We start from the raw sequence: 16,631 nt of genomic DNA on the forward strand, positions 1-16,631 counted from the left end.
AAAATATATGTCCAAATGTAAAAGAACGTGATAAAGATGTATGAAAGTTATGTGAAAGGAAATGAAAAATGGAAAAAACAATAAAGAATTTAAAAAAAAAAAAAAAACAGCGTATTATAGAGAACACTGAACAGTCATTTTTCTATATGGAACTTCCAACTTGGTCCATTCAACATGTTCTCCACACGGGCAATATTACAAAGAGCTCAGTATCCATGAATGGGTCTTTCACCTGTGAATGACTTTAGTCCGTTGGCTTCTTGCTCGCCTTCTTACAATATTAATTGAATGCCATGCCTTTGTTCCTCCAAAGATTCCATCTCTGCTTTTCAGCCATGCCTTTGTATCAGCAGACAAGTTATTTTTGTTGGCCTTCAATAAAACACAAAGCTGTCTCGGGATACAATGTTATATGCAAAATAGATCGTTATATTTGCACAGTGGCAGAGGAAATGTATAGCTCATTTCCAGTCATTCATTCTTTTCTATTACTTTGGCTCATTTTCATAGCCGAATTGGCACACTTTTAGTTAATGTACACTCCTTAGCAGTCAGCACCTAGTATGGACACAGGGCCAGATGTACTAAGCGTTGAAAAATGATAAACTTGAGAGTGATAAACCACCGACCAATCAGATCCTGTAATTTTACAAACTGAGCCTGTGACATGACAGTTAGAAGTTGATTGGCTGGTATTTTCTTTCTCCATTTTATTACTTTTCAAGCTTAGTACATCTCACCCCGAGGCGGAACTACCATTGGTGCAGCAGGTGCATTGCATCAGGACCCCTAAGGACTTAGAGGTTCATGCTGGGAGGTGTAATTCAACTACAACTGGAGGGCCAAAAGGTTCCCCATTCCCATACCTCCCAACTTCTTCATCCCCATGAATAGGGACACTCGTGCGGTGCAGCCGCCGAAAAGTGGGAGTGGCCTGTGGGTACTTGTTTCCTAGCACGGCACCCATCGCATCGTATACTTTTTTTATTATTATTATTATAATTTTATTTATAAGGCGCCACAAGTGTTTCGCAGCGCCATACAAAGGAACAATACAGGGAGGCAAAACTTGGCATAACATGGAATAAATAACAAAAATACAGTACAAATAAAGAGCGCCACAGATCAATACACATTACAGCTTAAAAGTAAGTAGTGAGGACTCAATCAACATACAACTAGAGGCTTGATGCCAATGATGGAGATGAGCATGCAGACGAAGATGGTCACTGAGTGTTGGAGTATAGGAGAGCTATGAGTGAAATGTGAAGAGAAGTGGGCTTTGACAACAGGAGGGAAGATGGCCCTGCTCGGAGGAGCTTACAATCTAGTAGGAGGGGGAGACAGACAGATTACAAAAGGTGCAAGCAAGTGGGTGGTGGTTAGATAGCAGGATGTAAACAGGCAAGGGGTCGGAGAACCAGCTAGTTTATGCAGTGGAAGGGTATGCTTTGATGAATAGGTGAGTTTTCAGTGCCCGTTTGAAGCTTTGCAAGGTCGGGGAGAGTCTAATGGAGCGAGGGAGTGCGTTCCACTGGAGGGGTGCAGCACGGACAAAGTACTGTACTCTAGCATGGGAAGCAGTGATCAGGGTGGTACCATAACAATTAATATATACGATGCGATGCGACGCGATATTGTACAATAAAATATCACATCGCATTGTATGCCATACAATGGCATACGATGCGATGGTATACGATTTTTGATTGTACAAGCACCCTGATGGGTCCTTACAATGTTAAATGGCCCCCCATTGTCAACGCCACCCCCAGGATCAATGCCAACCCGAAGCGTGGCGAGCGAAGCGAGCCCGCGTGGGGCGGCGGAACGGTGGAACGGTGGTACTCCGACCTTTTCATACCCCTACTATCCACGTCGGCGTGGAGTTGATTTTAGATAGTGTGTCATGCGCAGCGAGCCACCGAGCCTGAAGCGTGGCGAGCGGACGCGGAATACATGTAAAGTAATACGCATCCCCTCGCGGGGCTCGCTGCGCTCGCCACACTATCTAAAATCAACTTGATGCCGACGTGGATAGTGGGGGTATGAAAATCTCAGAGGACGCGTACCAACGCCCCTCGCGGGCTCGCTGCGCTCACCACGCTTCCGGTTTGCGCTTCGGCTTAGCTTTGATAGTGGGGGTGGCATGGGGGTGCATTTAACATTGTAAGCACCCATTAGGGTGCTTGTAAAATTAAAAAACGCATCACATGCATTGTATGCGGCTATATGGCATGCGATGCAATCAGATGCCCTACGATGGATATCGGGGGTTCCTTGCTAGGAAACAAGTACGGCCTGTGTGAATGGTGCGTGGCCTATGCAAATGAGCCCGCCGTCTGGCCATTCCCCCGTTTTTCACCCTCTGCACTACTGAAAAGATGCTGTGAGGGGACTCCCAACTGCCCCCCCTTCCCCCCCCCCCCCCCCCCCCCGACGCAAAAACTGGGACAGTTGGGAGGTATGCATTCCTGTTCTAAAGAGTACAATTAGAGTTGTATTGTTTGCAGCAAAATATATAAGATATATCAAATCTCACATAAAGTACTATTTCAGATTTATTGGCTATGGGTATTTACCATATTTCTTTGTATTTCGTAGTCTATAAAACATGTCATTTTTAAATCTGAACCAATGAGTTATACAGAAATATTCACGTAATAGTCTAGAACGTGATTGAGAACTTTGCTTTATTCACCAGGCAAACGTTCTATAAATCAAAAGGAGATGAAAAATAACTCCCTTTAAACAGTCTTTGGTTTCAGCTGGTAACCAAGGGTCATTTGTAGTTTAGTCTAACAAAGTGCTGCTAGAAGCGGTGGAAGAGTTTAATCCGGGTTTGTGTTTGTCGCTGGCAGCTTATGTGCTGAATTGGGTGATGAAATATATTTAAGTTCACATGCCTAAAAATAGGAAGTATAGCTTGCACACTGCTCCCTACCGCATGTAACAAAAGCCCTTTAAGACCCACATAAAGCATGCTTATTGATATGTTTGTACAGAGATCTCTCGTTTATGCTGCTAAATCGTTTCCGTTATTGCATATCGCTTTCAGTTAGGTGTCCGTGTCATAGATTTATTTTTTGGAGGATATATTTGAAGACATAATGCAAATATTTGTTTAACAGGTCAATCCTATAGTGTTACGCTTAGGTTATCTTATATCGGTGTCCAATTTAGGCTGTTGCACTGGGTTTGAAACATTATTTCCCTACCCCATTAAGGTATATATGTTTGCAATGCGACGAGAACATGACATTGAGTTTAAGAACACAATTCTCTCTATTCAAAATTCAATATTTTCACTTGACAGAAACATCAGCCATTTTCGACAGGAATAGGTCAAATGTACATTCGACCTATTCAATGTCCGTTCCGATCTTCTGACTTTCGGAAATGGATCGGTGAATCCTTGTCTTTTTTTTGTCAGAAATGGCCACTAAATTGTTATTTGCAAAAACTGGCGCCATACTGTCGGAATCTTTTCTTATTGCCGGCATTCTCGGCATCGGATTCCCGTTCCCTACCTGTTTTCAGGTCTCCACTTACATTACTAGGGAGATGGGTAGAACCCTGCTCTTCAAGGAGTATTGGATAACTCCATCACATTTATGGGTATTCCAGACATTCCGTTAGTACAGTACTCAATTGTAGTTGGGGATGAGTGGCTGAACAGACACAAGCTCGATACTCCCATAGAGATGGATCGGCACATTATCATAAGGTAGTAAATCTGGATATGAATCAGGCCTGGCATGTTTAAAGCTTATAATTTGTTAGTCAGCAGTCCAATGTATTGTGCTACATTTATGGTTTTTTTGGAACACCATGTAGTTAACTCTAGGATTTTTTAGGCCAGGGTGCTGACCACAGGGCAGGGCACTTTTTTCAATCGGGAGGGCCATTTTATATTAGAAATTTACATTTGAAACAAAAACTTCTAAAAAATTGCATCCTGCCCTAGGATTACGGCCATTAAACATTGTCATACTCTGCTATGCCCATTACATATTCTGTCATAATGGCAATTACACATTATACCACACACCTTAATACCCATTACACATGATGGCACACACCAAAAGTTCTCAGCGTCATGTCAGCGCGGTTGGGGCAGCGGAAGGGCGCACAGTGCCACACACAAAAAGGGCAGGGTGCATTTTGAGGTTTTCAAAACGGGCAGGGTGCAGCAGCTTAGAGGGAACACTAACCATGTATATAAGTGAGGCCCGGGCTATGGTACACATGTTATGACTTATACCGTTTGGTTTGTTTCGTGTACAGGTTGAGTATCCCTTATCCAAAATGCTCGGGACCAGGAGAATTTTGGATAACGGATTATTCCGTATTTTGGAATATTTTAATATATCAATGATGTATTTTGAAGTATGTTGCATTTATGCTGTATAAACACATAATATACACACAAATATATTTTATTACCACATAAAATACACACAAATATATTTTAATTGTTCAAAAAACAAGGTTTCAAAACGTGAAACAAAATGTGTGTACTATCTCAGCACTGAATTTAAATGCCAAGCAATCATTGTCTTGCACATATATAGTGCCAGTTACATATCATGTCCCCAGTGATGCTGTTACAAATGTCCCCAGTGAGTTTTTAGCAAAAAAAAATTTTTTTTTCACTTTCTGGAATGTCCGTATTTCGGAATAATTTGGATAACGGATATTCGGATACGGGATACTCGACCTGTATTAGGCTTTGCTTCTCAGGCTTTGCCTTTATTACCATTGTACCAGGACAGTGTAAGTGCACCAGGACAGTGCTTTATCGCTATATTACCCCTGTTGTGATCCACCAGTTGCTTGTACTGCCGGAATGTGTTCAGGTTTCTCTATCATGAATCTGTGCGCCTATTCTGCTGCTACACTTTGTTCCTAGTTTTATGAATGGCGGCTTTTCTCTCCTTTGCATCCCTTAGCTGCCTCTTCTGGGAACTTGGCCATGATCCCAATGACCGACTCTCACCCTCGGTGTCCACTTGTCTCCTTCCATTTTTTTTTCTCACTGTGCACTCTAGGCTGACGTAATTAAATTTGCACATAACCAATCGCCTGGATGTTGTGCTACTGTTTGTGACCTGGTGAGACCGTCCTGATCCTTTGTAGCAGTCTCATGGCTGCTAGAGGCTTGCCTTTTTCTTTGGCCTAGGGTTATTCGACGGGTTCAGTTGTTGGGACGACATGAAAAGTGCTCGCTCCCTCGTTTCATCATTCATTATTCAACCACAAGAAAAACTCTTAGAACACCCAAGCGGCTGTTATTTGTTTGGCAGTGAGCTGAATTACAAAGAGCCTTTCATGAGAACAGCAGTGAACAAGATGAATCTAAGAATGTGGGGCTGAATGTTACTACATCTCTATCTTGTCCGGGTGTAATTGTATGGCGCGCCGCACACATACAGTATGCCACCAGTCAGCTATATATGTCCCAAGCACAGTACATTCTACAAAATAGCTAGAAGTTTTGGTTGCTATCGGCAACGTATCTAATATATTCCCTGCCACAGGGGTTCTCAAACTCGGTCCTCAGGACCCCACACAGTTCACGTTTTTCAGGTCACCCGGCAGGTGCACATGTGCATTCATTACCTTTTGACACATTTTAAAAGATACACAGGTGAAGCTAATTATTTCACTTGTGATTCTGTGAGGAGACCTGCAAAACATGCACTGTGTGGGGCCCCGAGGACCGAGTTTAAGAACCTGTGCCCTACCACATGTGTGCTAGAGGTTTCTTTTTTTCAGAATCCAGTATGCCTACCAGCATGTCTGTGTGGGAGGAAACCGTGGGGCAGTACGGATGGTGTAATGGTTACTGCCTCACATTACTGAGTTCCTGGGTTCGATTCCCACCATGGCCCTAACTGTGCAGAGTTTGTATATTCTCCGTGTGATTGCGTGGATTTCCTCCGGGTACGCCGGTTTCCTCTGACAATCCACAAATATACTGGTAGGTTAATTGACTTCCAATAAATTAACCCTCGAATGTCTGTGTATGTGTACATGTGGTAGGGAATATAGATTGTAAGCTCCAATTGGGCAGGGACTGATGTGAATGTTCAAAATATTCTCTGTACAGCGCTGCGGAATAAGTCTGCGCTATATAAATCACTGGTAATAAATAATTAAATAAATAAAACCCATGCAAACAAAGAGAGAAAATACAAGCGCCACACTCATAGGGAATTGTTGGGAATCGAACCTCAGTGCTGTGAGACAGTGCTTATACTGTAGGTGGTGTAGCAGGTAATTTCTGTTATATTTCAAAGCATTTTAATACTTAATAATATTATGGGTTTTATATGCAATACATTCTTTAAGTAACCATTATTGAATTGTTGAATATTTATAGGGCAGAATGTAATGCGGTCCGAGTACAGCGGCAGGATGCCGGCGGAACTCTGACATTTTTTTAAAGGGGCAATCACTTTCAAGGCATGGTTTTGCCTTGTAAGTGATTGTCTCTTTAAAAAACATCCACGTTCGGCCAGCATCCCGCACTGCCACCGAACTTGGGCGGCATTACCTTCCGCTCATAGTGTTTATTCTAGTATCCTGCACCTTTCAAAACTGTTGCAGTTTCTCTCTCGTGCCTGGGGTGTCTCTGTGTGCTGTGGTGTCTGTGGGCGCGATAATTTAGACAATATAATAGGGTGCGATAATTTACACAAAGTCAGAATTTGTTTGTGTAAAAATTGAAAAAAATATATAATGGGTGAACTTTAATGGGACTATTGGGATACTCGACATGGTATTGATAAAAAATAATTGATGACATTTCATTAATGTCAACCTTACATCAGCATTGATGTGGTAATTGACGACATTATAAACATCTGGACATTCTCATGTCGACCTAATACATGGCTGCATAATATAGAACACCTCCATAGTCATGGTCCAAACCAGGCAAATATCTTGGTGAGGGAGCATATCTGTCCCATGTAAATTGTTGATGAAGCTCAGTGGAAAACGCAGGATTTTCCGAAGGGGGTTTCCAGAGGGGCGGAGCAAAGCACGGAGATGGACACTTAGGTGACCCAGTATATGCCGGGTCAGTTAAAGTATTATAGATAGACCAAATGTATATTAATAATAATAATAATAATATATATATATATATATATATATATATATATATATATATATATATATATATATATATATATATATGCAAAAGAAGGGAGAAGCGCACAATGAGCAAGGTACAATACAGTTCCTTTACTGATAATATATGCTCACATACATGTGGGTTAGGATATAACAGCTTGCCAAGCTTGTGGTGTGATGTAGGAACGGACCAGTTAACAGGACATGGGCGCACGGGATACTCGGTCTCAGACAGCCTCTCACGCTGAAATAACGCCGGTCTCCACGCTCCGTCTCGATCTCCGTCTCCAAACAAACACACAGAATGACGTTCTAGCGTCCACCGTATAGGCCACGCCCAACGCGTTTCAACCGAAGTCTTTGTCAGGCGGTGAATACTTCGGTTGAAACGCGTTGGGCGTGGCCTATACGGTGGACGCTAGAACGTCATTCTGTGTGTTTGTTTGGAGACGGAGATCGAGACGGAGCGTGGAGACCGGCGTTATTTCAGCGTGAGAGGCTGTCTGAGACCGAGTATCCCGTGCGCCCATGTCCTGTTAACTGGTCCGTTCCTACATCACACCACAAGCTTGGCAAGCTGTTATATCCTAACCCACATGTATGTGAGCATATATTATCAGTAAAGGAACTGTATTGTACCTTGCTCATTGTGCGCTTCTCCCTTCTTTTGCATACAAACTTTCGTTGGACCCTGGTTGAGTCCTGGAGAATAGCTGCACACTACGTGGGAAGTATACCTATCCGAGTTTGAAGTTTTGCGCAGTGGTATTGTTTCTGTGTATATATATATATATATATATATATATATATATATATATATATACACACACAAACACACACACACACATATATATACAGCAGTGTAGACCCCTGGGCACAGCAATGTATTGGGGCCCCTACCAATCCTCCAGCGGTAGGGGTGGGGGAAGCTTTGATGTCCCGCGGGTGGTAGGGGGTATTATATCAACCGCTCAGCATGTATCAGTACTTCCACTTTCCACTAATTACCCCTTTACTTCACAGATGGTGGGAGAAGGGGGCATTGGGCTGAATGAAGGGGTCCCAATACATAACTACCAGGGTTGTACAGGATGTTTAAAATGCAGAGGAGGGTTGTATAGTGGAGTGGGCTTATTATTCACAATTTTCTGGTGGGAGGACAGCTTGCTTGAATGCAGATATCTCCAGTTCCCGAAAATATATTTCTTAGATTTTAATGGTATTTAAAACTAGAGAATCCCACCTACCAAAAGGTACTGGGGACTAGGGGATCAGAGTTTAGCAGGCAGAGCAATTTGCCAATGAGTATATAAAACTACATACCAGGTGTGTGGAGCTGGAGCAGTAACCAGCTGCTGGAAGGCTGATATCTCTGGTTCTGGGAAAAGTAAAGACAAGCTTCTAGAGTCCCTCAAAGGGGGAGAGTCCCAGCTTTTGGAATATACCTTCAGAAAAACTCTGTCAGACAGAACCTGAAATATCTGACTGGGAAGAGCAATTAACAGGCTTGGATGGGGACCACTATTTTGAAGTCAGATATCTCCGGTTCCCAAGGGCCGATTTTTAAAATTCTTGTACCCCTGAAAAGAGGGGACCCTCAGCTTTCAGCCTAGGGTCCTTAGACTCCTGGGGGGGGGTTTCTGGGTACTCAGAAACCCCCCCTGCGTGCGCTACTGAAGCTGAACGACTTCCTGTAGCACCTTCCTCCGCTCCGCACTGCTCCGGGGCCTAATTGTCTCACCACTTGCACAAATGTGTTTTCCTTTCTAAAAAGGAGTTTTCTGTAAACAAAACATTGACAGGTTGCAACAGCTTCAATTAAAGTGAGTCAACAAGCAGAGCGTTGGTTTGGAAAGCATAGCGGAGAAAAGGTGACGAGATGCACATTATCAGTGTGAGGCTGTGAAAATAATCTATTTCTGTATAAACAAAGGAAGTCATTATGTCACTGTTGCATCGGGTGTTAAGGCAGAATGCTGAGGCTGTACTTTAGAGGGTGCCAATCTTGTGTGTTTATCTTGATCCGCAGTGTGTGGGACTAATGCGGTGTCTTGTGTGATGTTGTGCTGCACATGCTCACAAAGCGAGTGAGCGCCCACTGGCTCGTACATATAATGCAGTCCCAGAAACACTAATTGTGTAAAAAAAAAAACCTATTGGCTCCCATATAAAAAACAGTCGCACTGGTCCCCACAGGTAACAAAAATAAAATACATTGGCCCTTTTCATGAAAAGAAAAGATCAGTAAATAACAGTTGAACTGGTGGTGGCTGTAAACTGGTTTGGGCATCTCTAGAACTGGGGGCACACCTGAGAACAGCTCAAGGCACACTAGTGTGCCACGGCACAGTGATTGAAAAACACTGTAGTAGGTGATAATATTTATTATTTTATTTGTGTATATATATATATATATTATCTCCAGCATATTCCATTGTGCTTTACAATTGGGTGCAAAGTAATATGAAGACAAAGCTGTTTGATACAGGGCCCTGCTCATAGGATTACAATCTGTAGGGTACATCGATGGTTCTAAAACTGGCTACTATTGCAACCTGGGGTGCCACGGAGCACATAAAGGAGTGCCATGGGTGGTTGATTCAGGACCAAATCTGAATATTTAAAGTACTGGCAGATGCCAATTATAAAATATATAATTAACCAATTAAAATAACCCCTTCCAACATCACACGAATGAACCTAAGGGTTATAGGGAAGCACAATTTACTTAAAGTATGCATGTTTTTCAGTACTTCTCAATAAGAGGCTTTTGGCTTATGGGGTGCCATGAAAAACAAAAAATGCTGATACTCTATGATACCATGAGTCACAATAGCCTGGGGACCATTGGAGGACACAGTATATTTTTAAAGTTAGGATCATGAGAACCCATTCTAGCTACATGGCCATTTTGATGATCACTTACAGGACGTAACTCAAGTCAGGCTTTTTTTTTCCTCCTCATCATTTTTAAAAGGAGAGAAAAGGGGAAGAACAGAATGTTGTGATATTATCCCATGGAGTGCTAAGGCATGTATAGGAACCTCCATTTGTCCTTCCATACATTAAGCTTACCCTTGTGTCTTCTCTGGGTTTTTTCTTTTTAGTGGTGTTATCAGGGGGAATGCGTAGGCTTTGGGACCTGGCCAAAGAGCATCGATGGAGACTGGGGTCCGTGGTCAGTATGGGGAGAGTGCACCAGAACTTGTGGTGGGGGCGTCTCATCATCTATCAGGCACTGTGACAGTCCAGCGTAAGTAGCTAAAGTAAGCCTGAGCCAACTTAAAGACCATTTGGATCCTGTCTAGATTTGTGGTTTCATGTTTTTGTGCAAAATGTTATCGTTTTGGCCGATCTGCGGATGCTGGACGTTCTGGAACGCATTTGTGCTCTGCGGCTAGCTTGCATATTGATTAAAGTACAATTATTGATTGATAAATCACAGTGATGATATATTAGTAAAGGCTTTTTGAGACACAAATTTAACTAGTCTTCATTCTAGCACCCGCCATATTTGAAATCCCATGCAGTTCCTCTTCCCTGCCTGGGGTGTCACTGTCTGCTGTAGTGCTTCTAGCACGGTGTGGTCTGTATATCAGCACTGATATGCAAACCAGACCTGTGCTAGAAACACTAGAGCAGACAGTGACACCCCAGGCAGGGAAGAGGAACTGCATGGGTTTTCAAATATAGCGGGTGCTAGAATGAACACTAATAACATCGCAATCACATCAGCTCTCCATGGGCCCTTATTTTGATCTGAGCGGTACGGCCCGCGTGCGGCCGTACCGCCGATGTTTACACTCTGCACATGCGCAGAGGTCACTCTGCGCATGTGCAGGGGAATTCGCCGAGTAAAAAATTTAGACGCCGCAAAGGGGGCGTATAGGGGTGTGAGGGGCTTAATAGCCTCATTACCCTATGTATACGCCCAGCGTTTCATGGGCGTTCCCATGCAAACGCGGGGCGTATGCATGGTAATGAGGCTATGACGCCAGTGATGGGGGCGGAAAGCTGACATCGCCGGATGTCAGCTGCCCGCCCCAATACAAGCTTTCACACGGACGATTGTCCGTGTGCTCTAAGCTTGCGTGAGCGGGGGGAGCGTGCGGCCCTGCCTTCGATGGTCATCGACCATCGAATGCAGGGGGCAGCTCCACACATGGTGGAGGCGTACGCCCCGCCATTTTCATGCGGATCGGCAGCCGTCCGTGTACGGACGGCCGTGCCGATCCGTCTTGTAGGCGGGGATTCGTCTGGTGCGGTCGGAGCCGCATATGCGGCTCGACCGCACCAACCAGAATAAGGGCCCATGTAATGATGCATATGCAATATTTTGCCTCAACTCCGATATGAGATCCACAACCTATAAGACCATGCCCATGGTACAGAAGACATGTCGGGCTTTACAGTGAGCTAATGATTCGTCATTTATCAAACTGGTCACCTGTGCAGTTAATGCCAGTATGAATACAGAAAGGATTTGTTTTGTTTGGTTAAATGTACAGAAGATCTGCTGCCATTTATTAGAGATGATTAGTGACCAGGGATATTGCATGAGTTATGATCCTGATTGAGATTTGTTAGCAAAGCAAAAAAGCAAGCAAATGGGCAAAACCACATGCACTGCAGGTGGGGCAGGTGGGGCAGATGTAACGTGCAGAGAGAGTTAGATTTGGGTGGGGAGTGGCCAAACTGAAATCTGAATTGCAGTGTAAAAATAAAGCTGTCTAACATATGTGGGCTACATGCAAAGCAATCAGTATTTACCCTGAAAAAAAGACAGGTTATAGTCTGCCTCTTACACAATGCAGTTTATGCATACCCCCAACTGTCCTGATTACAGTCTCGCTAATTTTAAACTGTCCCGCCCACGGGTTGCAGTGTCCCGTGGGTCAGTTGGGGGAGTCGGTGATCACCGCCTCTCTGCAGATTGGATAGGAGGAGCTGCTGCCACTGGCCATGTCATGATGTTATGTCCCTTATATTGCATATGGCAGCCACAGCTCTAGCAAATTCTTATTATACACCATTCCAAAGTCGTGTTAATCACAACACGTCCAGCTAGATTTTATTGCATTATATCAGGACTGGCCAAACCAGTCCTCGAGACCTACAAACAGTCCACGTTTACCAGACCACCTAGCTGGTGCAATCATTATTAACGCACACTTTCAAACGTGTACTGAATTTATTCCTAACTGACACATTCAACAGATCCACAGGTGGCCTGGAAAACATGCACCATTGGTAGATCTCGAGGACCGGTTTGGCCACTCCTGCACTAGATTTCTATTATGCAGAATACCACCCAGAGACCGCGAGTTAGCGGAAACACAATGATACGTGTTGGTCTTTTCCAGTGTCTGATAGTCTTATACTCTTTTCAACCATCTCAGGGCTGGAAGAGTTAATATGGAAAGGTCATTGTCTTTTTTTATTACCGTGACCTCTAGTACTTGGCGAAGTCTGATTGCACCATATTGTTGTTCTATTTGAATATTAATGTGTCCAGTTAGTGATATTGTTAATTGTTAAGATTGCAAGACATTCAGAAGTAAAGCACAGTGCGTTTCTTACAGGCCTTCAGGAGGAGGAAAATATTGCCTGGGAGAGAGGAAACGGTACCGGTCGTGTAACATTGATGTAAGTAACTATGAGAGATGCTGACTGCATTACTCACTGCTAATAACTTTGATTGACAGGATCCCATACATTCCCTCTTGCAGCAATGCTTACAGTGCCTCCCTTTTCCTTCCATGCATGTGGTATTTCATTAAACACTTGGGTAAAGGAAATTACATCCGCACAGTGCGAAAAAGGATGAATGAGAGGCCTGTTGTGATCATTTAATAAATGGTGGAACTGGGAAAAGCAGGAGTGTGAAAGCAAGCAAACAAATACGTCTCATATCATTTGTTCAGTTAGTGGGATGCATGTGTTGTTATTTACTAACAAGGTGCAAACGTACAGTGATCATTTAGCAATTCAGCCATTAGCTTTGAGCCTTACAGTGAAAGTTCCACATAAAAGCAATTTATTGGACTGGTCAGAAAAGGATTGGATTATTCCATGTAGGAGTACTCCCCGTACGTATCCCCAACAGTGGTTGTCCCCTTTAATGTACAGTAAGAGGCTATCCCATGAGGCACTGCAAGGTGTAGACTCGATGTTGCTATGGCAACTTCTCTTGATACAGGAGGTAACGGTGAGTTCTTCAACATTAGATTTTTAGCCAATTCCTGCTAAGAGGTGTATGGAACTCTCAATGCAGAGCCATCCTTTTCCTTGAACCCCTAACATATCATAGCATTATCTATAGATCATATTTGGTCTTCAGAGTACCATACACATACGTGGTTAATATCAGGAAACCAGAGAGCCAGTTCCTGGCATTAAATTTTATGTAAAATGATTAATATCCTGTTTATTTATGGTTCCCCAGTGCTTGGCATAAGCCAGCCTTTGGCATATTTGGTTTTGTGGCTTTCGTGAGTGTACCACCCTAAATGCCATGGCCCTGTAGAGGTTCCTGATTGATCATTTCTATACTTGAGGTATGGCTTGTCCGCGGAACCATTGTCTGTCCTTTTGAGTGTTTCGGGAACACTGTGGCCTAAATCTTCCAGTAATGGGCCCCATCCCTAGAATAAAAAGTACAGTACAGTATATATTTTGAATAGTCACAAACACAGTTCCTGGAATATTACAATGACTTGTTTGTTACATGAATTACAACCTGTGATATGATCTCATACCTTCCTATACACTGTTTGAGCAGCCATTCATGTCTTCGTGCTGTGGCAGGTAACCGCTGCTGTCATTCACCTCTGCTGGCAGAATACCACCTGACTCTGATCATTGAGCGGTTCAGCAGAAGGTGAATGAAGCCATGCTAACGAGCATTCTGGGATTATGGATAAATAGAGCAATATCTCTGACTCATTGGATCTCAGTACTAACCTTAAATAAATATTAAAAGCTACAATACCACAGTATTATTGGAACAGGTATAAAATGAAATCATTGGGATTGTAATCATTTGAAATGTTTCCCATGATCATATCTATGGTATAACACAAAGTACTAATAAGAATAATCTCTCCAAAGTGAAATGCTCTATATATGTATTCGGAACGTTATTATTGTCCTAGAACAGTGGTTCTCAAACTCGGTCCCCAGGACCCCAAACAGTTAATGTTTTCCAGGTCACCCAACAGGTGCACTCATTACTGACTGACACTTTTTAAAAGATCCACAGGTGGAGCTACAGATGGAGCCCATCTCATTATTGTCCGGCTCTCACCAGACTGGGACACGCGTGTCCCAGTCTCTCGACGGTTGGGCAGCGGCATCCTGCCCGTCTCCACTTCAGGGAGAGTGGAGACAGCCCCTGCAAAGAAAAGAGGCACTACATCTGTAATTGTTTCACTTGATTCTGTGAGGAGACCTGCAAAGCATGCCCTGTGTTTGAGAACCTGTGTCCTAGAATGTTGAAATCACTCAAGTTCTCTGGGAAAGGACAATAAGTGGACAGGTTTCTCATACGCTGTGGGTAGGCTCCTCATACGATCACTTTATACATGGACACTTATGAATTACACAGGTTTTGTGGCTGGCTGTGTTCAGCCTGCATTTTTACTGGTTTTAATCAGCCACGGAACGTGTGTATTCCGTGAGCGTCCCAGTATAATGGTATGGTGTGTTAAGCCTGGTTATAGTGATACAGACCACAGTCCCCATTATTATCCATGCAAGTTACACTTAGGGCGTGGTTCTGTAAGGCTCGATAAGCAGCAAAAATCGTTATATGCCGAGCGCTGAAACGCCACCCTGTCGAGCGCCCCCTCTGATGCCGAATCCCCTCGTTACCCATGCGAGGAGATGGGTTTGCTAACACATCCCCTCACATGCTGACCATCGGATGATATCTCCTGCCTTCAGAAATAAAACTCTCAACTTATTTTTATTTCCTTTGGTGTCCACCAAGAGGGGGCGGGCACTGATGTCCTGTGCCGCCGCCAGCATTCTATGGGCGTTCCCATGGTCCAGCCCCGTTTCTTCCCCCGGCCTTTCCTCCCCACAACGAACGGGCCTGGCGAGTGTGTAACTCACCAAATGCGTTCATTGATGGAGTCTGCATATGTGCAGACCCCCCAACATTGGAAAGGGGCTGGATCTGCCCCATTCCGATCACTAGGGAATTAGGTTATGGAGTGATGTGTAAAAATTTTCAAAACGCGCCTTTTCCACCCAGCAGCCTGAATAGTTCTCCGCCGGTTCAATCAGCCGGCAAACAATAGTATTCAGAAAAGGGGGTTGGGGTTAGATGTTAGAAACAGCAAGACAGTCCAGTGATTTGTATAATTAAAAAAAGGTTTATTTCTACTTGATTATATTGCTTGAATAGGCAATCCTATAGTTGCAAGAACATTTGTAAAAAAAAGAATAAAAAATAGAGATTAAAAAAGTCACTCACAAAAGGTCCGGTGAATGTAAGGATCAGTTCCTGCCATTTAATAAACTCCAGGGTAAGAGGGGTTAATATGCGCCTTCTTACCCCATCCTCACGCTTGCTTCAATAGTTAGCAATGGAAGGAGATGTAATCTGACCCTCCGCCAGTCACAGCAGCCGTGGTCCTGGCTTTCAGGCTGGATACAACTCTGTGCACCTTTGGACCACGTCCATCTGCCAAGTCACTTTCTATCTACAATTTAACAATTGCAAGAAGCCGCAGGATCGCTTCTTCCCCTTATCCATCAAAAGGTGCACGGAGTCATCTCCAGCCTGAAAGCCGGGACCACGGCTGCAGTGACTGGCAGTAGGGACTAAGAAAAACCGGAACTGGACAAGACCCCGGAACGGAAGGTGTCGCATCTGAGGGTGTCTTGTCTGGGGGGTCCCTGTGATAGCTTTCACCAGGGACATTGGGAAGGGGAGATTACAGCCTCCCTGTGTGGTGTGGACCATTCCGTTTTTTATTACACCTCCGGACCATGCAGGGAGGCTATATTCTCCCCCTACTCCTCTCCCTGGTGTCAGGGCAGCCCAACCGGACAGGACACGCCTAGCAATGCACCCCCCGGACCCGACACTACAAGCTCCAGAATCACATAAAGTAATGAATGGAGCCTGTCCGGTCTGGAGTTCCGGGGTTCTGTCCGGTCCGGTTTTTACCCATACAGTACATGGTCCCGGTAGCGAACAGAGATCAGAAACATGATTTGATTGGTGGTGCTACCCAGAAACGTGAAGTGTCTTTAGTTTTGAATGAAGGATGAAGAAGTAAAAATGACACTAACAACACATTGCAATCTGTCATTAGTGAGCACTGAGTAACCGTTGTGCGTCGGACGGGTATACTAATGGGACAGAGATTTCTATTCTGTGAGCTTCCTTAGTAGTGCAGTAACTGCAGATACTGACTCTTCCTTGTAGTGCATTCACTGCAGACACTGACTCTTCCTTGTAGTGCATTCACTGCAGA

The 16,631-nt window shown here is 43.9% G+C and overlaps 1 protein-coding gene across 2 annotated transcripts in view; it reads left to right on the top strand.

The window, feature by feature from the left end:
- ADAMTS6 (ADAM metallopeptidase with thrombospondin type 1 motif 6) overlaps positions 1 to 16,631 on the top strand; it is a 288,122-nt gene that overhangs the window by 198,551 nt on the left and 72,940 nt on the right. For both annotated transcript variants that reach the window (XM_083152973.1, XM_083152982.1), the window contains exons 13-14: positions 10,251 to 10,396; positions 12,726 to 12,789. In XM_083152973.1, the coding sequence (XP_083009099.1) occupies positions 10,251 to 10,396; positions 12,726 to 12,789 (210 nt within the window). The remainder of the gene's footprint in view (positions 1 to 10,250; positions 10,397 to 12,725; positions 12,790 to 16,631) is intronic.

Source organism: Crinia signifera, chromosome 1 (genome assembly GCF_055691185.1).
Source record: "Crinia signifera chromosome 1, ASM5569118v1, whole genome shotgun sequence".
Classification (NCBI taxonomy): Eukaryota; Metazoa; Chordata; class Amphibia; order Anura; family Myobatrachidae; genus Crinia; species Crinia signifera.